The 26,371-nt window shown below is 43.9% G+C and overlaps 1 protein-coding gene across 7 annotated transcripts in view; it reads right to left on the reverse strand.

Moving 5' to 3' along the window:
* Positions 1–1,766: 1,766 nt before the first annotated feature.
* chd4a (chromodomain helicase DNA binding protein 4a) overlaps positions 1,767–26,371 on the reverse strand; it is a 35,917-nt gene continuing 11,312 nt past the window's right edge. For 3 of the 7 annotated variants that reach the window (XM_084081454.1, XM_084081452.1, XM_084081453.1), the window contains exons 9-40: positions 25,619–25,791; positions 24,655–24,891; positions 22,981–23,399; positions 22,193–22,324; positions 21,649–21,748; positions 20,867–21,058; positions 19,308–19,508; positions 19,008–19,145; positions 18,687–18,808; positions 18,020–18,193; positions 17,428–17,569; positions 16,769–16,900; positions 16,279–16,396; positions 15,465–15,589; positions 14,955–15,047; positions 14,352–14,496; positions 13,628–13,812; positions 12,842–13,034; positions 10,052–10,144; positions 9,367–9,458; positions 8,963–9,096; positions 8,603–8,747; positions 7,594–7,756; positions 6,900–7,009; positions 6,329–6,689; positions 6,135–6,203; positions 5,778–5,954; positions 5,440–5,548; positions 4,843–4,975; positions 3,997–4,192; positions 2,812–2,993; positions 1,767–2,151 (exon numbers count right to left, since the gene is read on the reverse strand). In XM_084081454.1, coding sequence (XP_083937580.1) covers positions 2,137–2,151; positions 2,812–2,993; positions 3,997–4,192; positions 4,843–4,975; positions 5,440–5,548; positions 5,778–5,954; positions 6,135–6,203; positions 6,329–6,689; positions 6,900–7,009; positions 7,594–7,756; positions 8,603–8,747; positions 8,963–9,096; positions 9,367–9,458; positions 10,052–10,144; positions 12,842–13,034; positions 13,628–13,812; positions 14,352–14,496; positions 14,955–15,047; positions 15,465–15,589; positions 16,279–16,396; positions 16,769–16,900; positions 17,428–17,569; positions 18,020–18,193; positions 18,687–18,808; positions 19,008–19,145; positions 19,308–19,508; positions 20,867–21,058; positions 21,649–21,748; positions 22,193–22,324; positions 22,981–23,399; positions 24,655–24,891; positions 25,619–25,791 — 5,000 coding nt within the window. In that variant the 3' untranslated portion in view covers positions 1,767–2,136. The remainder of the gene's footprint in view (positions 2,152–2,811; positions 2,994–3,996; positions 4,193–4,842; positions 4,976–5,439; positions 5,549–5,777; positions 5,955–6,134; positions 6,204–6,328; positions 6,690–6,899; positions 7,010–7,593; positions 7,757–8,602; positions 8,748–8,962; positions 9,097–9,366; positions 9,459–10,051; positions 10,145–12,841; positions 13,035–13,627; positions 13,813–14,351; positions 14,497–14,954; positions 15,048–15,464; positions 15,590–16,278; positions 16,397–16,768; positions 16,901–17,427; positions 17,570–18,019; positions 18,194–18,686; positions 18,809–19,007; positions 19,146–19,307; positions 19,509–20,866; positions 21,059–21,648; positions 21,749–22,192; positions 22,325–22,980; positions 23,400–24,654; positions 24,892–25,618; positions 25,792–26,371) is intronic. The other 4 variants (XM_084081458.1, XM_084081456.1, XM_084081455.1 and 1 more) reach the window with 4 other exon arrangements.

Below are 26,371 nucleotides of genomic sequence, written 5' to 3' on the forward strand. Positions count from 1 at the left end.
AGCATTTTAGAACGAAGGACCAAACTCTCTAATGTGGATTCTCCAATATGAGAGAGTGGACGGATGCTGTCATTTTGAATGACAGGCAAAGTAAACACAAGAAGGGTAACCTTTAGTTCAGTGCCAAGAAGACACTTAACAGACTGTACAAGCAGTGATGTCTGATCAAGTCAATCCATTAAAACCGGTAACGCATCTGTGTCATTTTTAGATTTCTTTGGCTATTCAAAAATAGCAGATCTACAAGCTCATAGTGCGGCAGAGTGCCGCGTTATGAGCTTGTAGAACTGCTATTTTTTTTTTAAAGCTCTTGACAATTTGTGCAAATCTTTGAATATATATATATATATATATATATATATATATATATATATATATATATATATATATATATATATATATATATACATATACATATACATACACACACACACACACACATTTTAACTCAAATCTTTGCTTCTGGGGGGTCAAAAAAATGTGCAAATCTTTGATTTGATCGATATATATATATATATATATTTAAAGCAAACGTTTGTCTCAAATCTTTGCTTCTGGGGGTCCCTGGAACTAAATATTTTGAGATGGGGTCCGTGGCCAAATACATATAATTTTGGGGGTCCTTCACATGAAAAAGTTTGAGAACCACTGACATAGATACATACGTTTTTCAGAAACCTGTTAGGATTTAGAAGACATTTGTAGAATCAGCCTCAGGCCTGAATGGGTTAACGGTTCATTTTGTTGGTCCCACTTTGAGAACCACTGATGTCAACGGGTCAAAGTGGTCAGTCTTTGCCCCAAATTTGTGCAACAAGTTATCATGAACTGTTGCTTTTGATCATGGCGTTAGCAACGGACACTGCGATCGACTCAAAATTGAAGAAAATTAACAATAATTGGCCGTGTCCACAGTAAGCGTTTAAGCAGAGAAGCGCTTCGGAAATCATGTGCGCGTGCACAGCGTGTTTATTGGTGTCCACAATGTTAGAACCTATCAACTGTGCTCAAATGTCCCACCTTCTGCATTATTAGCACAAATAGCTTAGCTGAAACAACATAAACATCTCATGCTTGTGGCAACGATTCAACGGCGGGTTCGTACATTACCGGGTTCTCAGACACAATGTGGAGGATCAAATGACCAGCACTCCACTCCAAAGGTTGAACTACTGTCTGCTTGAAGCAGCCAGGGCGCTCCGCCAAAAAACGCTGGGTGCTGAAGCGCGATGCTCAGGTGATGGGACGAGAAGCACTCCAGCGCCTTTTTACAATAGAAATGCATGGCAGAGAGGCACTGGCAGCTCAAAGAAACTTGTTCTGAGGACACGGCCCCTAAAAGTAGCTCTCCACCACACCGATTTCGTTAAGTGTTGGGAAAGTGTCTGTCGCCGAAAATCTGCCGTTTAATGGGCGGTGGGTACACCGTCGCATCGGGTCGCAAGTTGTAGGGAAGCGTCGAAAGCCGACAGCTTTCGACCGTCGGATAGCAGCGGGCTTGTTGAAAAAGACATCAAGCCATAGGCTATTTCTAGTAGCAGTCTGTATGTGTCGGCTCTCAAATGCATTCAGCTACTTGTTTTCACACCTTCCAACAGACTTCCTTCGACTGCCATTCTGTAGCAAATATGCAGCGGTCTGTTTGTGGAGAGCTACCATAACAACGTATTTCCCATTTGTGTGAACACATACAGCAACAGTTGCACACAAGAGGTGCACACGCAAGCCTCACAACTCCACATACTGACAAGAAAATGGCAACTGGCGAGTCTTTATTACATTTTTTTATTTAGGTCCCAAAAAACCATAATAACATTATATCAATAATATTAATAAAGAAATTGAAAAAAGGACAAAAAAATAAAAATAAAATAGCTTTTATGTCCAGCCTCAAAGTGGAGGCTCTCCGTGGAGCGGAAAATCCCACCCTCGTAACTCAGCAACAAAGTCCGTTTGGGGAAGAAAAAAAAAAGGAAAAAAAAACATCAACAACAAAAAAGGAAAAAAAAAAAAAGTCGAGGCGAACGGAACGAGGGCGCGGCTTCACACTGGAAGTCGTCCGTCATCTTGCTGTGCACCAATCAGGAATGTCAAAGGGTGAGGTTCTTAACGAGGTAACGGGCAGGGGAGGTCAGGCTACTGTTGTGACATCTGCAAGGAGGAAAGAGGACAGTTAGATCATATTTAGAGCTACAGCTATAGATTATTTTCAATGAATTCAATAATCAAGAAGTGCATGTTCACGAATATCTTTTTTCAATGAATCGATTAACCCTGTAAGCCCTATTTTATACTTCGTCATGCAAAAATAGTGAAAATACCAGATCTACGCCTCGCAATGTGACGCGTTGTAGTTCAACTATTTTCACTAATTTTGAAAGGTTTCAAAAAGTTTTGAATTCATCTTTTGAATTGATTATTTTATTAAGATTATCAATATTTTTTTTCTAATCGATTAGTTTCAATAATTGTTGCACCCATAGATCATATTTATCTCAAACACTGGAAATCCACTGCTTTACCTAGAACCCCTCACATACATAATCCCACTGGTTGTGTCACAGTAAAATCCTTAAGTGTTAATTTAACTCTTCAAGTGTACAAATGTGTGTATTTTCAGAGTTACAAATGGATTAATCACACAAGAGGATTTCACTGTGTGCATACGTGCGTCCATCTTTAAATCCCTGTATCAATGAGTGTGTGTGTGTGTGTGTGTGTGTGTGTGTGTGTGTGTGTGTGTGTGTGTGTGTGTGTGTGTGTGTGTGTGTGTGTGTGTGTGTGTGTGTGTGAGTGAGAGGGAGAGTCTACCTTGTGTTGTGTGTGTACCTGTTGTGTGTGTGTCTCTGGGCCTCGGCTGGCCAACCGGGACAGGATGTTCCTCTCTGACATCTGGAGTCGCACGGCGACCGGTGGTATCCTGGCGATGGTGGCCGGGAGGCGGGTCACGTCCGCCTTCATGTCGCTGAGCAGCTCCTCCAGCTGTTTCAGAACTGATGACAGAGAGAGAGAGAACATTCACCACGTTAAACCCTTCGGTTCTCACACGTTATGTTGCGTTTTACTGACGCGAACACTGAGATGCAGTGAGATTAAAAAGAGAAAATATTCATATTTTTACTGTTATCTTTGAACAGTGTGAAGCTAATAAAAATGCTCTCTCCATAGTTGAATTGTGTTTTTAAGAAAGATTAGAGGACACACTGACAATTTCGGGACTTTAATTCAATATCATCGTTTGAGCCGTAGATTTCGTGACAACGCTTGAAAGGGTAACTGGAATAGTGGACACTTGAGAACTCTTGGCATTTTTTCCCCCCAGAAGACTGGCCACGACAGGGACCATTTGAACTGACATAACATATGACATAACATATGATAGTGGATCACTAAAGAGGAGAAAGTAGGTAGCTGATATATTGCACTTTTACCTTAGCGCTAGGTATACTCTTGGTTGCTTGTTTTAGCAGGAAATGTACTTAAAACTTCTGGTGATTAGTAGTTTTCGTTCCCTACCTATGTTGAATGCACTTATTGTAAGTCGCTTTGGATAAAAGCGTCTGCTAAATGACTGTAATGTAATGTAATGTAATGAGATATCTAATTTATACAAGCTCAATACAAGGCTAAATCTGTCTTTACATTCACATACACTTCAAAAATGAATTCTGAAAACATTGAACCATTCAACATCATTGAGGTAACCACAATGCATAGGTGTCCACTCGTCCTCTTATCAATTTAAAGTCAAATAGCGTAAATCTATCTATTTTTAGCGGTAGCGGCTTTCACCCTACAACCCAGTGCAGGGTACGTCAGGGTGGGGTCAACAACAACAACTCCAGGTTGTGTTCTTTTCTTAACCCATTAAGACCAGGAAAAGCATCTGTCATTTTAGAATATTTTTTGAACAGCCCAAAGAAATCTTAAAATGACGACAGATGCGTTCCCGGATGGAATGGGTTAAATAGAGACCTCATTCCAGCGCTCGCTCACCTTTGTGCAGCACTGCGTTGGCGGGTTTGTTCCCTGACATGGACTCTTTGCTGAGGTGCTGGTGCGACTCGGCCAGACACTCCACCTCGCTGAAGCGCGTGTTGAGGGCCATGGAGGGGTGCGAGGGGTCCTCCGACATGTTGAGGTAGGCTGCGCGACGCAGCTGCTCCTCGATCACCAGCGCCTGTTCCAGCAGCTGCAGGGTTTGGGGAAGGAATGGGAAACGATACGGTTGGTTAATAAGTACAATGATTTCTTTTGCTTAAGTAAAAGTAGCAATAAGCCTCTATTCCAAATTTGAATTGAGTTTAAGTACAAAAGCATTGGCATCAAAAGTACTAAATTGTTAATATAACATATACAGCAGTATAAAGTTTTAAGTGTATGTATGTTTTGTAGCTAAAAATAATCTACATCTACAAAGTAATTTAATTAGTAACTTCCTTCCTTCCATAAATCACCTTCGTTCCCCCCTTCCTTCCATACATTCAACCAACCCTTGCACCATATCTCTTCAGCATCCCTCACACCATATTTATTTATCCATCCATCCGTCTACCCATCCATCCTCCCCCCACTCCCTCCATACCCAGGTCTTTCCTTCCTACCTTAACCCATTTAGACCTGAGGCCGATTTTAAAAACGGCTTCTAAATCCCGACTTAAGTTTTCTGAAAAACTTCAAATGTGTATTAAAAAATGACAAAAGAAAAATGTTGCTATATAATGTACATAGCAACAAGACCCACAAAAGGGGTTCCCGGCTTGAAAGGTAGTTATGTAATGGGGTTCCAGGTCTAAATGGGTTAAGCCTCCCTCCCTCCATGCCCAGGTGGCTCCTTCCTACCTTAAATCTCCTGGCCAGGAACTTGTTCTTGATCTCCAGGAAGTTTCCTCGGTTCATCTCTCCCTTGAAGGGCTCGTTGAGGATGGCGTACTTCACATCGTTCTGGATGTCCTGCCAGCGAGCGTAGCCGTGTCTGAAGGAACGACCGAGTGAAGGAACAACCAAAGAAACACACACACACACACACACACACACACTCTGGCCAACATAACTACATTTAAAATCTGCTTGAAGTTACCCATAATGATTGTTCAGATCACACAGGTGCTACTCACTGTATAATCTACCTGAACATTACATGGTGTCAATTGTACTAATATTTTACCTCTTTCTCAATTTAGACGTTATGCCAATATCACCCTTCCTGCCTGACTTCCCTCCCCCGAACACGGGCCAATTATGTTCTTATACAGTAGATGCTCGACAAAGCCAGATGCACCACGGTGCATAAGAACCCCTAGACTACATGGTGTCAGTTTAACACTCTGGATTTGACTGTGCAAGTCTAGCATTAGTGCTTGAACAAGACCAGACGGAATCAAAAGCATCAGTACTTTGGGTTTCACATGGGACCTTACATCACAGAGGAAAGGATACTGTATGATACCGGCCAGCAGCCAGTAGTCATGGCGACGATGCCAAATCTCATTGGTCTTCTTGGTAACCGTGGCAGCGCGTTCCTCATTCTGCCACAAGGAGTGGAGCTCTGGAGAGAGAGAGAGAGAGAATGGTCATTGGAGGTGAAATTATACCCTGTTTGTGGGTCTGCGTTATAGTGTTTGTGTGTGGCATAGTTTCCGTGTTTATATTGTAGCTAGTGGGCACATATGTACTGCAGTGTGTGCAATGTAGTGTGTGTGTGTGTGTGTGTGTGTGTGTGTGTGTGTGTGTGTGTGTGTGTGTGTGTGTGTGTGTGTGTGTGTGTGTGTGTGTACCTGTAAAGCCTCCGTCGGCGATGTTAAACATAAACCTCGTCTTGGCTTTCTTCTTATCCTCATTGGCTGCTGCTGTGGCGGCCGTGGCCTTTTCTTCCTTAGGGGTGTCACCGTTCTGGAGTTTAGCTCCACCCTCCTCTGTCTTTGTTGCCACTTCCTTGTCGTCCTTCGGCTCTGCTGGGGGAGGGAGGAGAGGGGTGGGGTGAGAGACCATTACATTCAGAACGTGACCACACCTGTGCCGGGTTCGGAATCAAACGGGCTTTACTTGAAAACTCTCAAAATTGTTTTTGACTGCATCTATGTGGTGTGCATGAGAGTTATTTGAGTGGCAAATGAGAGGTAGGTAGTAGGTACCTTTCTTTTCATCTGCAGCAGGGGTTGTGTCCATCTTTTCCGTCTTCTCCTCTTTCTTGTCCTCTGTGGCTGTGGGGTTGACAGAGACAAAGGGCATTATGAGTAAATTCATTCACATCAGACAAAGGCATCATGACAGAGAAAATTAATTAATTCGCCATCGAGAGAGCGAGACAACGGGACATCAAACTTACGGGTTGCAGACTTGACGTCGGAGTCTTCCGACTTGACCTCCGACGAGGCCTCGGACTTGGCCTCTGACGGCGACTTGCTCTCCTCGTCGCCTCCAGCCTCGGCGCTCTTCTCCACAGTGGCGGCGGCGGCGACGCTCTTCTCTCCCTCCTTCTCCTTCTCCTTGGTGGTCTCAGCGGTGTCTTTGCTGCCGTCCTTCTCGGGGGGCGTCGTGGTCGTCGTCGTTGTCGACGTCTCACCGTTGCTGGGCTTGGCGTCCGTGTCCATGGGCTCGGCTGCGCCGTTCTTCTTCTTCTCTGCTTCGTCTTTCTGCTCCGGCTCGGCCGGCGGGCTCTTCTCCTCGTCGTCTGGGATGGCTATTACCTGGAGGAGGTAATAGTAGGAGAATACTATTAATACTAATGTGAAGGTAGTATAATAGTGTAGTATTTTACGTATGTGTGTATACATACTATAATATTATATTACTATGTTTGATCTGCTATTTTTGAATAGCCAAAGAAAATGACACAGATGCGTTCCCGGTCTTAAAGGGTTAACACACAGCATCTACTTTGTGGCTGGTTCTGTTACCTCGTCTTCCGTCTTGGCTGCTGCTTCTGTCTTGGCCTCCTTTTCCCCGTCTACCACCTCCTTTTTCGTCTCCTTCTCCGTCGTGTCCTCGCTCTTTAAGGACTCGTCGACTGTGGGGGGAAAGCGTGGACACGTGTCGTTAAGAACACCTGTTACTCTGGTCCACATTTCACTGCTATTTTTTTCCCCCCATTTACACCTTTTGCTCGTTACGTTTTGAAGCTGATGTGTTTGTGAATGAACATATTATGTTAATGGCATGTACGTGTTAATTAAGGCTGGCGTGTTGGATAGTGTGTGTGTCATGCGTGTGTGTCATCTACAGGAAATGTACAGGTGTATGCCTGTATGTTATTGCAATACTTATGTATATCGTCTCTGTCGGGTGGAAACCTGAAAGTCCAAAACGTACTTTTCAGGATTCAAATACAAAAGTAGCAGATCGACAAGCTTGTGGATCTGCTACTTTTGATGCTTTTGTGTGACGCTATAGTATGATCAGGTAAGGCGTTCATTTACAAAAAATGAATATGGAGATGAGAGGGTTTGGGTTTCTGCCCGACAGCAACGATATGTTTGCTTAACATAGCGGGTGCGTTGGTATGTGTCTGCATGTACCGTAATTACGATTAGCTCTATTTTTGTGTGTTTTACATTAGTTGTGCATGTGTGTGTGTGTGACAGTGTGTATTACCTGTAGCGGGCGTGTTGGGTTGCGTGTCTGCGGGAGTGCCAGTAGAGGGCGTCTTGCCGGGGGATTCTGGGTTGGCGGCGGCCGCGGCTGCCTTCTTGTTCTCCTCCAGCTCGGCCATCCAGGGCATGGACCACTGACCGTTGACGTGCTCAAACTCCTGGACCTGCACGCCACACAACACAACACCCCACATGACATCAGCACACACTGGGCTGGACTGACAGTGACCACTGGACCGACTGCTACTGATTTACTGCAAGCAACGCATTTCATACTGGTCTGGGACAACGCTCATCTAGGACCAATTGTTTCTCAAACGTTTCTGGTTTCAGTGCTTCCCGCCGGTGTCACGGACCGAAAATAGTTGATCTACAAGCTCACAACTTGTAGATCGGCTATTTTCGGCAGTGTAAGTGTAAATCATTTCGATGCCATCACGGCCAAAAAATATTTTAGTCGACTAAATCAACTGTAGATTTAGTCGACTAAAATCTTATGATACTAAAACTAGACTAAAAGTAAACATTTCAGGTGACTAAAATATGACTATAACTAAACAGAATTTTTTCAAAAGACTATGACTAAAACTAAATACAAATTTAATGTCAAAATCAACACTGGTTTCCTGCATGCTTTCTGAATTCAAGTGCCTACCCGACTACAACATTTGGCTTAGGAAATATTAGACATCAAAGGTCTAGTTTTCATGTCAAGTATGTTCAAAATAAAACTGCAAACAACACACAAGTGTTGCTTTCTATTCAATAACTCACAGACCTCCATGTAAACCTAGGGGTACATATAAGATGTGTTAGTTTAACTCCCAGAACCAAGGGTGTGTTTGGTTACATTTATACACGCTGGGAGTTAAAGGAACACTAAGGATTGTACTGTGCAGTGCAGTGCTGGGGTCAAACCACTTCCATTTGTGAAGTCAAACAGACAATGATAAAACATGTTGTCAGCCCTGAGCAGGACACAGTTGCCCTTCGTTCCCTCCGGTCCGTACCTTTTTGCGGATGAGCGACATGACGCCGATGCGAGTGAGTACGTGTTGCCGCGACAACCCCTCCCGGGGGACGCCGTCGGCGAAGGTCTCGGCCCCGTCGGCACCCGGCTCACACAGGTGCCTCATGAAGAGAGACACGTAGGCCCTGGGAACAAACATTTAGGCACACGTTAATCTGGGGTTCTGCAGGTTTAGGCAAGTTAGATTGAAGACATTTTAATGGCACTATACAAGCTCACAACTATCTTGTGAGCTTGTACATCGGGCGAGATTTAGGATAGAGATGATAAATTCACAAAGATAACGTAGCCGTCGTTCACGGATTTGAACCAAGTACTGGTATAGAGAAAGACGTCTTACTTGAACTCTTTCTCAGACTTCCCTCGCAGGTCTCTGACCAGCCACTGGGTGGTGAAGGCGTCCTGGGGAGGCATCCCATAACGCATCACTGCATTCAGGAAGGCCTTCCTCTGCCGCGAGTTGAAACCCAACACCTGTGGATGGACAAACCCGCAAAGGGTTAACACAGGAAAATACAAAGGAAGAATGTAGATTTTCTTTTCAAGTGTATTCCTTACTTAAAATGTTATTGACAAAAAGCTATATTTTTGTGATTCTTTTTAAAATGAAGTACAAACTGCTACACTGGGGAAAGAAAATCTGTTCAAATCAGACCGTGTCAAAATGCTCCACTTTGTGTATTGTTCTTAATGGCATTATTATTCTAATAGTCCCATGTATCTGTTAAGATGATGAACACTCACCTCAATGTTGCCTCCCACCCTGGCCAGCAGAGGGGGCAGTGGTTTGTCTTTGTCATTCCTCAGGCCTTTCCTGTTCGGCCTTCGAGAGTTGGCTGCACACACACACAAGACAAGACAGAAGAGAAGAGTGAGCCATTGCTGAACACAAGTGTGGTGGTGCTGGTGTTATGGGTCTAACCCAAAGCTTTTCTTTGCTTGGTATAGTGGTCAGTAGAGCGCCCTTCCCAGTTGGAGCCCGGGCTCCCCCAGAGTTAGTGTCGAAGTGTCCTTGAGCAAGACGCTGAAGCCCTAATTGCTCCCGATGAGCATGTTGGTGCCTTGCATGATGGTTTCTTCCACCATCGGTGTATGAATGTGTGCGTGAATGGGTATATGTAAATGCACAATATATGTAAAGCGCTTTGGATAAAAGCGCTATATAATGCAACATTTACCATTTTATAAATGCACCATTTACCATGTATTTAAATCACTTTCAACCCAACGTCACTATTTTGGGCATATCAGTGCAATTCTAATTAAATCATTAAAAAAGTATGTATTTGAATATAAGTGGATAAGACTATTGAGTCAGAGATTGTGAGTCAGTGCCCTAACTGGTTTACGTGCACAGACACCTCTGGAGACGCCCACGAATATAAATGTGTGTTTTTTAAATAACATTTGAAAAAAAAAATCAACTTACCACCTTCTGTCCTTTCATCAAAGTCTTCATCACCCTCCTCGGAGGCCACAGAGTAATCCGATTGGCCGTCGGACTGGTCGTCCTGCCAATCCGCTGTGGAAAGAAAGACGGGAGACCATTAACCAAACAGCCAGTCAGATTTGAGGCGAGCTACCGGGTCAACGAGCAACAGGTTGCTCCAGGATTGCATGTTGCTGTTGTCGGGCAGAAACCTCCTATCTACATAACCTAACTTTGTGTTTTTTTTTCTCCGTAAATTAACGGCCCAACTTGATCATACTACAGCGTCACACGAAAGCATCTACAAGTAGCAGATCTACAAGCTTGAAAAACACGTCGCTTCAGTTCACGCCACGTTTTGAGCTTGTAGATCTGCTACTTTTGCAGTTTTTGAATATCAATCATGAAAAGTAACCGTTTTGGACATATGAGGTTTCCACCCAACAGACGATATAATAACTTGCATTCATAGTCCAGGGACCCCCCCCCCCCCCCCCCTCTCCCTCAGGGGTCCGTAAAGCCTGACACATAGTCTGAACTTTGTTCAGACAGGGTAGGCAATAAACACAAAATGATGTCAGTATGTAAGGCCCCTTAATGGCCCATTTGGTCCCATTTGTACACGCTCAAGAGTTAAAATTAACACAGGAGGATTTCACAGAGTAGGTTGGGGTCCCAGAGATTAAAAATAGATACATATATACCATATCAAATGGGGATCCTTGCTAACGCATATCAAACTGGGGGGGCCCTTCCACTGTACTGGTGCATACAGTAGTGCTGTGTGTAGGTAGAGCATGGTGTTCAATGGAATGATATGTTGGATAAGAAGCATTTGTGTCCGTTTCTCAACTTAATACCAAGCAATATACTTGTGTAAACACACACACACACACACACACACACACACACACACACACACACACACACACACACACACACACACACACACACACACACACACAGTGTATGACTCACATGTGACTACAGTGTCACATATATGGTTTTTGTGGTGTACGGAGACCAATTCAAGAAGTCACGCACGCACACACACACACCACGAGGCAGGAAGCTAAGCCTCAGATAAACACAGGGATATACACTGTAAACACTCATCTGTCTGTCTCGTTATGTAGCTCACGCTGTCGTGCACGCGCACGCTCACACACACACACACACACACACACACACACAAGGGTGTTATTACATGACACACGGTGTGTGGGCGGCTGCCGGCATTTTAGGGCCCTCCGCTGAACAGGCTAACATCATGGTTGCCACGCTATGTATTGTGGGTAGTGTAGTACATAAGAGCGATTAGAAGTACCACTATAACTAGCATTGAGTGAAGACGACATAACGTGCACCAGCAGCGTGGCACCGTTTTTATGTCGTGGGTTGAGACTTTTTTTCAGACAGTACAGTGAAAGGCAGAAAAGGTCAAATTCCAACCCCAACAACAGCAGCAGCTGTATGTATGCATGTTCTGGTTAAGTATTTCCACATAGACCCCCCCCCTCATTCTAAGGTTGTTCTGGGTCAGCTAAAGGTCAATTTCGACGTTAGCAAGTTTAGCTTGCAATTCCACGCATTCTAGGAGCAACTTACTTACTTACTAGGAGCTACTAGTTGCCCCCTACAGACAGGGGGCAACCACCACACAGTAAAATCTAGAGTTAATTTAACTTTGCTTCCATTTGTACACTCTTTGGAGTTAAATTAATGATTTTTCAGTGTACACACACAAACATGTCGTTGACAGTAACTTGTCTCTCTAATATTTCAACGTGGAATGTTTTTTTCGTGAATTAATTTAATTTGTGAGTTTGTAGATAGGCTATTTTTTAAACTTTTTTGAAGGTGAACATGAAAGTGGTTAAGTCCGTCTGTGGGTTTCGATAAATACAGCTGAAACAAACATAGGGTTTCCCCACACTTTAAAAACTTTTCCATCACTTTTCCAAAGCATTTTATCCCATTTCCAGGCCCATTACCGGTATATAGCAATCATACGGTTCAATACTGAGGCTCTTATACCAAGTGTGCTATCAATGCACAAAGACAGACTTAAGCAAAAGTGTCACGTGACAAAAAGAACAGATCTACAAGCTAAAAACGTATCACAAGGTACAACGTGTTGTTAGCTTGCAGATCTAATTTTCGTGATGTGGACATCCTGTGTACATTAGGGCCGCACTCAGGCAGCTTGTGTAGAAGCAGCACTACATTCTACCATGTTACATACTTGACGTAATGTTAAACAAAAAACAGTGTACAGTATATCCAAACATCTCCCAAAACATTTGATTCACTCCAAACCTTTTTCCCCAGGCCTGGATTTTTTTTTCTTTCTAATTTAAAAATATTTCCGGGATTTCTTTCATCACCGTGGGAACCATGTTAACCAATTAAGACCGGGAACACATCTGTGTACATTTTTTGATTTCTTTGGCTATTAAAAAAAATAGCAGATCTACAAGCTCATAGCGTGGCACCGAGTGCCACGCTATGAGCTTGTAGATCTGCTATTTTTGAAAAATCTAGATTTTTTTCCCACAAATCTTTGAATATATATATTTTTAAAGCGAACGTTGGTAAAATATTTAGTTCCATTTGAGTTACAAATGTTCGCTTTAAATATATATATATTCAAAGATTTGCACAAATTTTATCTAGAACATTTTTAACTCTTTCTTTCTTCCACATTTCCTGAAAAAAGGTTAACAGTTTTCGGGACATATACAAAAGGTTTTTCCACCCGACAGTCACATTGTTGGGCAGACTACCTACAACGTTTTTTCGTACCCCTGTCCTCCTGGGAGCCGTCGTTGTAGTTGACCTGCTTGCGGATGCGCTTGCCCTTGCCCAGGTTCCTGGCCAGGTCCTCCTGCTGCTGCTCGTAGTGATGCCGCAGCAGCTTCTCCCAGTAGTCCGGGTCCACGCTCTCCTCCTGCTTGATGATCTCCCTCTGCACCTCCTCCTCCTGGAATAAGGGAGTTATTCACGGATTAAAAAAGCAAAATAAAAATTCACGACAGAACATGTTTGTATGACTTGAGTCTTAATGTGTGATTTGTGAAACATTATGAAAGACACTAGCGCTGAAAATTATGATGTTTTAGTAATATTGTTCTAGCTGTTCTACATACAGCCAACCAGGTGAAGACATCACTGGTAGAAGCTTTAACCTTTGCTTTTAAAGACTATTAAAAGGGATAGTTCACCCCCAAAATGACTTTTTTTCTAGCGATTACACACCCCATGGAGACTTGAATTCATGGATGTTTTTGTTTTTGTTGACCGATGGCGGCTCTGGTAGGAGACTCAAAGTGTCAACTTTGAGTCTCTTACCGGAGGCATTAGCATCTTTCCGCCAGTCATCAAATTATTGTCTTAGGAATGCAACAAAAACAAAAAAAAACTCATGAATTCAAGGCTTCATGGGGTGTGTAAGTGATAGAAAATAATGCTCCATGCTCCATAGAAGACATTGCTGGCTTCTATGAAATCCAAATGACTGAAATCAGTCTTGGTCGACTGAGAACTTTAATCCACTTTAATCCCCCAGGTACTCACCGCCTCCTCCTCGGCCTGGACGACGTACTGGGCCACTTTGAAGGAGCTGAGGTACTCGTTCATGCTCTGGATCTCCGTGTCCTCCGTGTTGTCCTGGTTCCTGTCCAGGAGGCGGTCGATGGCCTTGTCGTCGTAGTGGATGACTTGGCCGTCGTCCTCCTTGGGCTCTGCTAAGGTTCCCCCTGCTGAACGACACAACAACGCACCCCAAAATCATGTTAATTCAGGAGCTCCATTACAGTCAAAGTGTTCATTTTGTCGACTAAAACTATGACGGAAAATGTTCTACGACTACCTTTTTTCACTGACGAAAACAAAATAAAAACTAAGCTATGATGACTAAAACTAAATATATTGATTTTTCCGATCGTTTTTTTCGATTTCGAACGTTTAAAAACTAGGGAGGGACTAGTGGAGAAGAGATGCAGTAGAACTAAAAGGAGAGTCATTTTATTAATTTACAAGACGTACAAAGCTTGTATATCCGCTATTTTTGAGAACCACTATACTAGAGGGTAGCACGGGGCTGCCCGGAACCGAAGACCTGAGCCCCGAACCGAGAAATTAGAATTTTCCCTCGGCCCGTTTTCCTCGGTCCCGCTTCGGGGCCGGGTCCAGTTACCCAAGAGGTCCATTTCGGACCGGGTCAAGTAATTTAGAATTTTTCCCTAGGGTCCGTTCAGACCGGTCCAAGAATTATCCACCACTCTACATCACTCCTCACCCATTAGGCTCAGTTCGTCTTTAAAGAGCTCTTCTGTTCCGAACTTGAGGATGTCGTCCAGCTCCTGTTTGGACATAGAACCCGTCTTGGAGCCCAGACCGGGTCGGACCACCAGGTGAGTCAACATCATCTTCTTCTTGGCAACCTGCAGCGAGGAGAGGTATTACAGTCATGTTGAGCCTAAAGCATCATTTATATAGTCCGTCGTTTATGACGTGTCGCTCACCGACAATCTACGAGGTCACAACGTGTGTCACTGTGACACATTGTGAGTTTGTAGATCGGCTCTAGCCAGCGACATACACCGTCGTAAGACAATCAAGACTTCAAGTTATTGAACTTCTCATACTGAAAAAGGGACCCGTGTCGTGATCCAACAGCATTTCCAACCCAAAAAGCAAATACGCTGATTAAGATAAAGCTACTCTAAACACAAATGTGTGGAGACATTTTGAATTGTGAGAAGGGGGGGGGGGGCGGATTGGAACACACATGCTCTTGTAATTTTTTATTTTTGAATTTAGATAAACCTACAATGACAAATGTTTGCTTGAGACTATGGTTTGAAAATTCTAAGGAGATGTGATGAAGAAGAGCGTTTACCTGAGTGATCCTCTCCTCCACAGAGGCCTTGGTGACGAAGCGATAGATCATCACCTTCCTGTTCTGACCGATACGATGGGCTCTGCTGAACGCCTGTAAAAACACACCCATGAGGAAGCAAGACAAGAGTTAGCGCAATGAAAGAGGCAAGTACACACGTGTTAATTTAACACCGAATAGTGCACAAATGGAACCGTCCATTTGTGCACTCTTCGTTGTCCTGCGTTTTTGGTGTTGCATCTACTTTAGGTTCATCTTACATAAACAAACTATTCTATTCCTGAATATGGATATAATAAGTCTTTTTTTAAGCCCACATGACAAAATGTTAAGCAAATGTTGTCACTTGTTATGGTTCTGCTTTTTGGACATATTGGAGTAAGAATGTTATCACTGCTACACATGGTAGAACTAAAGACTATGCAAGTATAATCTTCTGTGTGTGCGAGTCAGTGCATGAGAGTATATGTGAGTGAGTGTGAGTGTGTGCGCGCGCATTGTCTATCGTACCTGGATGTCGTTGTGAGGGTTCCAGTCGGAGTCATAGATGACGACGGTGTCGGCGGTGGCCAGGTTAATACCCAGACCTCCTGCCCTGGTCGACAGCAGGAAGGCAAACTGGGGGGCTCCAGGAGCTGGATGGATGCAAAGAAAGAATGGAGGAAATTAGGTTATTTACAGGCTACAGCTACACCCAGATTCAATGCTTTTAATCTACAACGAAAGCCTCATTAAGTCAAAATAAATGAGGCGGTGAGAGAGAGAGAGAGTGGGGGGAGAGTTAATGAGACCGCTGGGGGGGCGTGAATGACAGTGTGAAAGGAGAGTTAAGAGAAGTGTGTGTGTGTGTGTGTGTGTGTGTGTGTGTGTGTGTGTGTGTGTGTGTGTGTGTGTGTGTGTGTGTACGTTATTACTAATATACTTGTGAGGACCATAATTATGTACCAAGTACAAGTACAGTTAGAATTTGAGAAATTTAGGGGTTATGGTAGAGTTATGCGTGATACCAAATTGCATGACAGACTAGTGTGGCACACCGAAAATAGCCGATCTACAAGCTCACTGTGAGCTTGTTGAAAATTGAATTTATTTGTATATAGCATTCATAAAATCGGCAACCTAAAATGTTGATGTCCTCACAAGTATAGTAATGCAAGCACGTGTGTGTGTGTGTGTGTGTGTGTGTGTGTGTGTGTGTGTGTGTGTGTGTGTGTGTGTGTGTGTGTGTGTGTGTGTGTGTGTGTGTGTGTGTGTGTGTGTGTGTGTGTGTGTGTGTGTGTGTGCGTGCGTGCGTGCGTGCGTGCGTGCGTGCGTGCGGACTCACCGTTGAAGCGGTCGATAGCCTCTTGTCTCATTCCTCCAGTGATTCCTCCGTCGATTCTCTCGTACTTGTAGCCCTCGTTCTCCAGGAAGTCTTCCAGCAGGTCCAACATCTTTGTCATCTATAAAAATTATAATAATTGACGTTTAGTAATCAGACACATTGCAGTGGTACAATTCCCTAAACAAAACAGAGTCCACACACATTGCAGGATTTTGTTTTATTTAGATTACCATCCAGTAATCTAAATGACGTTTCAACACCTAGAAATGTTTTGTTTGTTTGGCTTTGTTTGGCTTGTTTAATTGATTTAGGTTAATTGCAAATGCTATTTGCCAAACAAAATGACATGTACGTAGGATGTTAGGCATATATAAGCTTTTAGCTTCAGCCTATTCCTTTTCGATCACCGTAAACTATGTTACAGTTTGATTATGTTGCTGTATGTGTGACAAGAGACGAAGAAATATTATCCAGGTGCTGCCGTGTTTACCTGGGAGAAGACCAGGACCCTGTGCCCTCCTTCCTTCAGCTTCTTCATCATCTTCTGCAGCAGTGCCAGTTTCCCAGCAGCCTTGGTGAGGGCGCTGCCCTCGTACATCCCATTGGGCAGCTTGGGAGCTTCCTGTTTGGGAATGATCAAAAATACGAAAACGTTAGGGTCAAGAAACATCTGGAACAAACATAAACTGTGTACATGAGCTTGGTCTCAGCAAGTCCATGGGGGGGGGGGGGGTGTTTGTCCACAGCTAATCTTGCGAACTGCAAGACCGATCAGCCCCACATTTCTTGTGCACACTGCCAGTAGGTGACGGAAGTACCTTTCGTGTTTTTTACTTTTTTGAAATATTTAACTTGAATTTTATAATGGAAGTGAAAACCACGCCAAAATGTAATTCAGTTAATGACCCTTCGTTACAGCTTGGTGGTAATGGTTTCTGTCTTACGTTCACATGGATTACAGCAAAATAAAATTATAACTGAAAATAGCTTATCTACAAGTGCGTCTGTGACGCATTGAGAGATTGTAGATTAGCCATTTTCGCAGCACAAAATTCTTCCATAGAAGACATGCTGACTTCTATGGAATCTAAATGACGTGTCGACAGAGAACTTTAATCCACGCATTCAGTGAGAGTGTGTGGGTCGTACCATGGCTGCCACAGGGAAGAGGTAGGGGTGGTTGCAGCACTTCTTGAGGTCCATGACGACGTTTAGTAGTGACACCTGGTTGCCTCCTCCTCTGGTGTTCAGAGCCTCAAAGTTCCTGGTCAGGATGAACTTGTAGTACTTTCTGGAATGGAAAGGACGCAGCGGGGGGGGAGGCGACCAGAGGTCAGAAATCACGCTCACAGAGTACGGCATCTAGTACCATTTGAATCACATTCAAGCAAAAGCAGCAGATCTACAATGCAACGCGGCAGCACGTTGTGAGCTTGTAGAAGTAGCCTGGTTAACTATCCCAGGTCACGTGAATTCTCTGCAGAACGGTCTGGCCCCAAGCGCTGGGTGGGCGTTTTCCAGAAACCAAGAGGCAATCCACGTCTGTCAATCACAGAGCCCTGAGCGCAGCCAGACGCTGATTGGCTCCTTCCACTTTTTGGTTTCCTTCAAAAAACGCCCACCCAGCGCTAGTTGGGGCCAGACTGGTCTGCAAGAGACACATGTGAATTCAACGTGACCGGGATGGTTTACCAGGCCATCGTAGAAGAGGTTTTACTGTAGAAATAATAATTCCACTTACTTCTGCATGGGGCTGAGCTCCACTCGGACGATGAGCTCCGTCTTGGAGGGCATGTGTTTGAAGACGTCGGCCTTCAGTCTCCTCAGCATGTGGGGTCCCAGCATGTCGTGGAGCTTCTTGATCTGGTCCTCCTTGGCGATGTCGGCGAACTCCTCTAGGAAGCCCTCCAGGTTACTAATATGAATGAAAGAGACAAGACGAATGTTGCACCGTTAACCCATTAAAACCGGGAAAGAATCCATGTCATTTTAGATTTTATACGTTGGCTATTAAAAAATAGCAGATATACAAGCTCACAGCTCAATTTGGGGGGTCCTTGCGTGTTTGAAAACTACTGATTTAGAAGGCATTTGTAGAATCGGCCTCAGGTCTTACTGGGTTAACACGGAAAAATGTTGCAATGATGGTAACCATAGAACCTAGACACAGGCATAGTCAGCCATCAAATGCTGTACTTGTATAGTGAGTAGTCTTGGGTGACATCCAAAACGTAGTACTGCTTTGCTGTCTCGCAAACGTTTCCGATACGCAGTACGAATTAGCATGCTGGCGATATCACAGAAATATTGCAATAACTGAGAAATAGTGTGATATTCGAAACTCTGCCCTAGACTAATACTTAGCTCACACACCAAACCCTATATTCTCCCTCACACACAAACGGTACCTGAATCTCTCTGGCGTGAGGAAGTTGAGGAGATGGAACAGTTCCTCCAGGTTGTTTTGCAGTGGAGTTCCAGTCAGCAGCAGCTTGTGTTGCAGCGGGTAGTTGTTCAAAATACGGAAGAACTACACATAGTGGAGAGGAGAAAATAACACATTATAAAATGTCATAGGACGAAGTGTATAGGCATTAAGTGGTTAATATACAGCAACATGGCAGTCAATGTGAATTTGGGTTTTGACCCGTTATGACTTTCTCAGCCTAAGGCTGGTTGTTTTTCAATCCCTGTATATGTATCTCATATTTATGTGTGTGTCTCTCTACCTTGGACTGGTTGTTCTTCAGTCTGTGAGCTTCGTCCACCACCAGACAGGCCCAGTCTATGGAGCCCAGGATGGCCGTGTCTATTGTGATCAGCTCATAGGAGGTCAACAACACGTGGAACTTCACAGCCGAGTCTTTCTGTTAGGACACACAAACACAAGGAGGTTCAAACATCAATCAGGTGAAACATTTTCCAACTGCCATTGCTGTTTCTAAACCAACTTCTCCTGCAGAATTAAGGGAGTTCTTGAAATAAAAAAAGGTTGGAGAAGAACTACTGATCTAGTCTTTTCTCCTCACCTTCATCCTGGAGGCCTTCTTCCCCCCGCGGATGGCGTTGTCCTCGAAGGAGAACTCGTTCTCCCGGATGACGGCCCTGCTGTCCTTGTCCCCCACGTACGTCACCACGTACATGTCTGGCGCCCACATCTCAAACTCCCTCTCCCAGTTAATGATGGTGGAGAGCGGGGCGCTCACCAGGAACGGCCCCTTGGAGTGGCCCTGGGTGGCAAGAGAGAGAGAGAGAGAGATGTATTAACATGATTTGAGGTATTTCGTGCATGATATCGTCTCTTGTCGGGTGGAAACCTCACATGTCCAAAAGTGTTACTTTTCAGGATTCAAATAAAAAAACAGCAAATGTAGCTGATCGACAAGCTCAAGCTTGCGGATCTGCTGCTTTTGATGCTTTTGTTTAACGCTGAAGGGATGATCAGGTAGGGCATTAAAAAACACAAAAAGTTAAAATATGGAGATATGAGGTTTCTGCCCAACAGCAACAATATATTTTTCATATCACATCAAGTACTGACAGCGAGAAGCAGCATGCAAGTGGTGCCACGTAAAAACAACACTTTTCTGTGTCCAACTATATTTTATTTTATTATCTATTTTACCATCATATTTACTTTCCTCATTTTGTCTTCATAACACACATACTAGATTTATAAAACAGAAATTAAAACTATTTTTAGGTACAATGAGAAGTCATTAAGTCATTTATCCAGTATATTTCTGCATAAAACATATTTTCAGACTACATAAATGATGGGGGAAATGCAGGAAACAAATGACTCATGTCTTAGTTAACCATTACAGGAAAGAAGAAAAAAAAAGTTTCGAAAGCTGATAAATGGCCTCCAGACAAATCTCAGCAGGAGGGGGTCTCTGTGATAGGAAGTCTGTACTTCCTAGTTAAATGAGGCCTCCCGCCACTAGGTGGCAGTAGCTGCTCACGTGACCAGCATCACAGTGTGTTTACAGTCTCAGATTCAGCTTTTAATGTCGTCACATTTCAGCTGACACATACAAAATGGCTGGTTGGCCCGCGGCCAAGAGGATTACAGCCACCTATAGGAAGACAGACCCATAGATTCATAGACAGAGCAGATTTCTATGTGTGGGCCACACTGGTACTAAAAACTATTTTAAAAAATAGTTAATTGAAAATTATTAATTTAAAACAAAAGGGGGTTAAAATGATTGAAAAGTGATATCAAGTAAACACTTGAAACTTCAAAAAGGGCAAATGATATGGATCTTAAACACTGAAACCCTAGATATGCCATTGACTGGGGTCCCCCAGGGGTCTACACTCCATTTTTCCCTCTACACCAAATCTCTTTGCTGAAAATGTTTCCACGATTTAAAAAAGAAAATAGCAGATCTACAAGCTCGTAGCGCGGCACTCGGTGCCGCGCTATGAGCTTGTATATATCTGCTATTTTTTAATAGCCAAAGACATCTAAAAATGACACAGATGCATTCCCGGATTGAATGGGTTAAGAATAAGGTATAAGGTATGTGGAGGCCAAGGTGGGTATATATATATATATAGGAAAGCAAGGGCTCTTCTTTACCTCTTTATACAACGAGTAGAGAAAGACGGCGGTCTGGACGGTCTTTCCCAGGCCCATCTCGTCGGCGAGGATGGTGTCCGTGCCCTGTGCCCAGGAGAACCTCAGCCAGTTGAGACCCTCCAGCTGGTACGGATGGAGGGTGCCCCCCGTGGTTTCCAGGTACTCTGGCTGACGGTCAAACTTTATGGTGGGCTGGAGAGGTGGGATGAGGAGGGAACGAGGGCGGGCGGGGGGGGTGGATAAAGGGTAGGCAGAGAGGAGGAGGATGGAGAAGAGGAGGAAAGTCAAGACCAATGTTTAAAAAAGTGACACTAAACAAGCTAATTCCCCCCGTAATGTATTTAAAGTTCAACAGATGCACACTTGTATGTTCAGAGTGTCTCTGTTAGTATAAAACAGTGGTTCTCAAACCTTTTCAATTTTTAAAGGATCCCCATAACTCAGAGAGTACAAATGGGTCTGTTTGGTTCCACTTTGTAAATTCTCAAGAGTTACAGACCTGTAAGGGCCAATTTAGAACCCCCATCAAGGAACCCCAAGGGTCCATGGACCCCCACTGGTGAGAACCACTGGTATAAAACCACACCCCTCGAAACTTTTAGTTCATTTGTATTTTTCCCAAAAATAGCAAAACAAATATCCGATCTGCATCTATTTTCCCCGTTTGTCATACATCAATGTACAGTATACAAGGCTTAGGTGGATTGTCATAGGAAAACAAACAAAGGGAGGTTTAAAGGTTTGAAGTAGTCCGACAAAAAAAGGTGTCGTGTTCTACTCACATCGACCATGGGGTTGTCTGGAGGCCGGTCCAACCTCTTCACCCTCCCTTTAACTTTGATCTTCTTGCCTGGTTTGCCTTCATCTCCCATCATCAGCTCTCTACAGAAACACACATTATACAAAGTTGCATACGTTAACATTAGCGATGCAGTGCACTGAATGATGCCAGTACACATGGGATTAAAGCTAAATTAAATATCACGACTTGGTAGCAATATAGCCAACCAGTTGAAGACATTGCAGAATGCAGATTGATGGTTTAAACTTTGCTTTTTTGAAATATCATTGGGATTTTCTGGAAGGTTGAACATATATTCTAGTGTCTGCTAGTTTGACCACTTTAAAATACTCTTTAATCTTAAAATAATGAATAACCGAAAATAGCAAGAAAATAACAAGTTTACAACGCAAGCTTGTAGTTAACTTATTTTCGGTGCATGACACACAAAGACATGCTGACTTCTATGGAATCAGTCTGAAATCAGTCGTGGTGACTCAGAACTTTAATCCATGCATTACAGTGGTTTTAGAAGGTTTATATACCTGTGGTTCCAGTACTGCACTTTGAAGATGTCAAACTCTGGGATCTCCATGTCTTCCGCCTCCCAGGTGGCCTGGTCGTAGCCCAGATCTCTCCACTTGATCAAGTAGTGGACGTTATTCTTCCTGTCCACGCTGGAGCGGGTCAGAGAACATAAAAAGAAGTCAGCATCAACAATAACAACGCACATAATTGACCTGGTCCTCACAAGACTTTTTTGTTTTATGGTTACAAACGTTAGAGGGGAGTTAGGTTTACAATGATTCAGGTTGTTGTTAGAGTTAGGCAGTTACTATTTAGAGGTTAGATTTAGGGCTTGGGGTCCTGTCAGATTTAGTTAAAACTCTCCTAAAATGTTGATGTCCCCACGAGTATAGCAATACAAATAGGCCTGTCACAATTATTACATAATAGTCTAATCTTAATCATTTTTTGAGATAATCGTTGCATAATCGTCATAATCCTTTCCATGTTGAAAAATGTTCACACATTTACGATTTAAAAAAAGCAGTTGACGCGTTGCAAGCTTGTAGATCAGCTATTTCTGCAATTTTTACATGTAAAAAATGTCAATAATTTCTTTGTATATTTAAGTTATTTATCATATCTGCCCTGTGGATTTTTTAATTACGAAGCAGAAATTAAAAAAAGTATTTATATATTCCAATGTTGAATGCCAAACAAACAACTAAATAGGTAATCGCAAGTATTTTAGTGACAATTAATCGTCAACTTAAATTTGTAATCGTGACAGCCCTAAATAGAAACGTGCAAGTATGTGTGCGTTTACCTGTGGTTGAGGATGCGGTGGATCATCATCCACTCCATCTTGATGCCAAAGCGGTAGAACTTCTCCTCCATCTGAGCATACATCGGGTCTTTCTTCTTCCTCTTGGAGGAAGACGAGAGCTCTTGGCCCTCCTGGCCGAAGTCGATGGGCGGAGGCTCGTCCATGTCGTTCTTCCTCTGGTAGTTCCTGAACAGCACCTGGCAGTGGAGCTCCAGCTGGAGCTCACTGGTCCAGGAGCAGTGCCAGTAGGACATGTTGGACCACTTGGTGAAGAACTCCCTGTCGGGCCGGCCGGCCAGCGGCGTGGGGTCGGGCTGGTCGGCGGGCAGGTCCGGGGGTCGGGCCACCGGCGTCGGCGGAGGGGGCTCGCCCCAGCGCCACGTCAGGATCTTCTGCACCTTCCCCTTCATGTTGGGACACTAGGAGGACCAAGAGAGGAAAAACGTGTTTTACGTTTCACGAAAACCAGAACCTGAGGCCGATTCTAGAAATGCCTTCTAAATCAGTAGTTCTCACACTTTCCAAGATTTATCAGAAATGTTCAAAAATAGCTTGCAGCGCGAAGCCAACAAAAAGATGCTTTCCCGGTTTTAATGGGTTAAGAATAGAAACCGTTGACTAACGTTGTTCATGTGACTAACCACATGAACCCTAGTGTCCCTAGGACATTATACAAACATTTGGCAAATACAGGGGAACATTCCGCAGAAATAAGGCAAACATCTGGTGAAAACAGCAGATCTATACGATCACAATGCGATGTGCTGTGAGCTTGTAGATGCTATTTGACGTACAACAAAGTGAATATAGCACTTATGAGGTTAATTTCTACTCTCCAGTCGAGTAAACCTGGTAATAATATATTTTTTGGGGGGGGTAAACATGAGAATTTAAAACGGTGCAGCTGCGTTTGAACATTCACTCTCGGTTTGTAATGCATTCCCGCACTTGTCACGAGCACGCAGGTGCAACAGCTGCCGTCTGATTTGCCAAATTGCGCTACACCGATACAACGTTTTGATTTGCCATTTCAGGCATGCTGGCAATAAGCCCTTCATAAATTGATACCACACTTAAGACTGCGTTTCCAAGAACCCTCAGTACCGATCTCTTGCCCCAAGTGGCTGAATTCACAGTCAAATCTCCTTCTGTCTCTCTCAAGCCGAGCCCAGTGCAGGAAGCCCATCATTTTCTACACTGCCTGCCCCACCAGACTATTCACCCACGCTTGGCTCTTCTCGCTATGAAAGGGTAACTCAGGACCTTCCATGGCCTGAAACGATCCAGAACCAGTGAAGTTCTGAGATGCAACGCGTTGTGAGCTTTTCATGGAAAATGTAATGTTCTGAAGTTCTGGGTTCCTAGAACTCAGGGTTAGTACCAGCTCCTCGGCAGGGCCCAAATTAGGTTCTAAGAACCTTGATGATTTCTTGTATGTTATTGCACGTCTTGATTAATTGAATACATAGGACCACAATGGAAACAAGCCCTCAGGGCTTTTTGTGTTATCCTTTCAGCATCATGTTATAGTCGTACCACTGTACTACTATTTGCAAACTGTTAAAAAAGTATTCAATCAAACAGAGCCATAGCGCATGGAAACAAAACCAGAACCTGTGAAATACAGGTTCACATAGTTCTCGTAGCTGAAAAAGAAAAGCCATCTGTGTTTACCGTGCAGCGCGGGCAGATCCACTCTCCGTTGGGAATCTCGGGCAGCGGGGGGTTGAGGCAGTGGATGTGGTAGGAGGAGGGGCAGGTGTCGCAGCACAGCAGCTCGCCGCCGTCCTTGCACACCCGGCAGAACTCCATGTGGTGGTCGTCCTCCTCGGGCTCGGCGGCCTCGGGCTCAGCGTCCTCCTCGGCTTCTGAGACCTCCTCGCGCGCCTCCCACTGGATGCCCTCCTTCTCCTGAGGCGGGGAAAGGAAAACGTGTTGTTAAAATGTTAACTTCCTGTTGATTTTGCCATTTTTATTAAGAAGAAATCCTGGACTGGATCCATGGATCCGGAGCTTTAAATAGTAAAATAAAAAACAATACTGGGTTGGTGATGTTCTATATTGTCCGAATCATCTTTGTTTGTTTATGTGCTAAAAAGTGACTTTGAGAGCTGTTTTACCCTACAATTTAAGTCAATGGAGAGCATATTTTGAATTATCAATCAATTAATTAATCAATGGAGCAGTTATTTTTGATTTCTTGTCCACCTTTGGAGTTACATCATGGCAAGGTAACTACACAACCCAAACCTCTACCAAAGTGATCTTGCCCTTTAAGCAGAGGGTTTTTTATCCAGAGGTAAGACATTATGCCCTCAAATCTTAAAATGCCTGTCTGGTATCAGAGGACGGGGATACAAATTTATTTTGAGGTGAAATCGATTTAATATCTCGTCATGAAACTAGACTTTCAGGGTCAACATTTCATTATTATTTCCATGCATTCAGTCCTTAAAAAGATCCTTCAGCTTGACTATACATTCTGTGCTGAATTAGACAGGACTGACATATACACACACACACACACACAGGTCATTGTGGGGGGGGGGGATTGAACCAGCAACCTACTTGGTTGTGTGGTGCAGCTATGTGAAATACAACATCTGTGTGAGTTCCGTGCACAAAGTGTGTCCCTTACGCAGTGCGGGCAGCTCCAGGTGCCCTCGGGGGCCTTCTCCATGTCGGGGTCCAGGCAGACCATGTGGTACGCACGGGGACAGGTGTCACACAGGATGATCTCGCCGCCCTGCTGGCACACCTCACAGTAATCCTGATGGTCCGTCTCGTAGCCGTCACCTTCCTCTGTTTCCACTGTTGACCAAGAGATAGAGAGATTATAGACATTTGCGTTTCCAATGCAAGTGATTTTAAAGTCTCAAATGGACCCATTAGGGTCCAATTTGGTCCCATTTGTACACTCTCTAGTTACAGACCCATAAGAGTCCATTTGGTTCCTAACTATCCATCATTTAGCTGGGGACCCCCTGGAACTCCCTCAAGGACCCCTGGGGTCTTAACCACCTAAAACCCTTACAGTTCAGTTGACAGGGTCCCTAAGATCTCTATACTTGGCCCCATCCTTTTTTTCTCCCCATCTACAGATTCTACACCAAACCTCTTTGCGAGATAACTTATCTACAAGCTCACAACGCAGTCACTTTAAAGTCTCATCTGGCAGATACACACAACCCTGGCTCTCAATCTAGCCTCTTGTAATCTTCCTCTGTACCCAACAGGCTCAGGCTCTAATGGAAATAACCCATGTCTGTTGTTGGACATGGCCTAACGAATGCATTCATTAATGCGAGTATGCGTCACTAGCTGATATGAACTGTCCAAACCAAGATGCCTTGTCTAAATATAAAGCCTTAAACACTGAGTCACGCCCAGT

Source organism: Gymnoscopelus microlampas (assembly GCF_963454915.1).
Source record: "Gymnoscopelus microlampas genome assembly, chromosome: 15".
Lineage (NCBI taxonomy): Eukaryota > Metazoa > Chordata > Actinopteri > Myctophiformes > Myctophidae > Gymnoscopelus > Gymnoscopelus microlampas.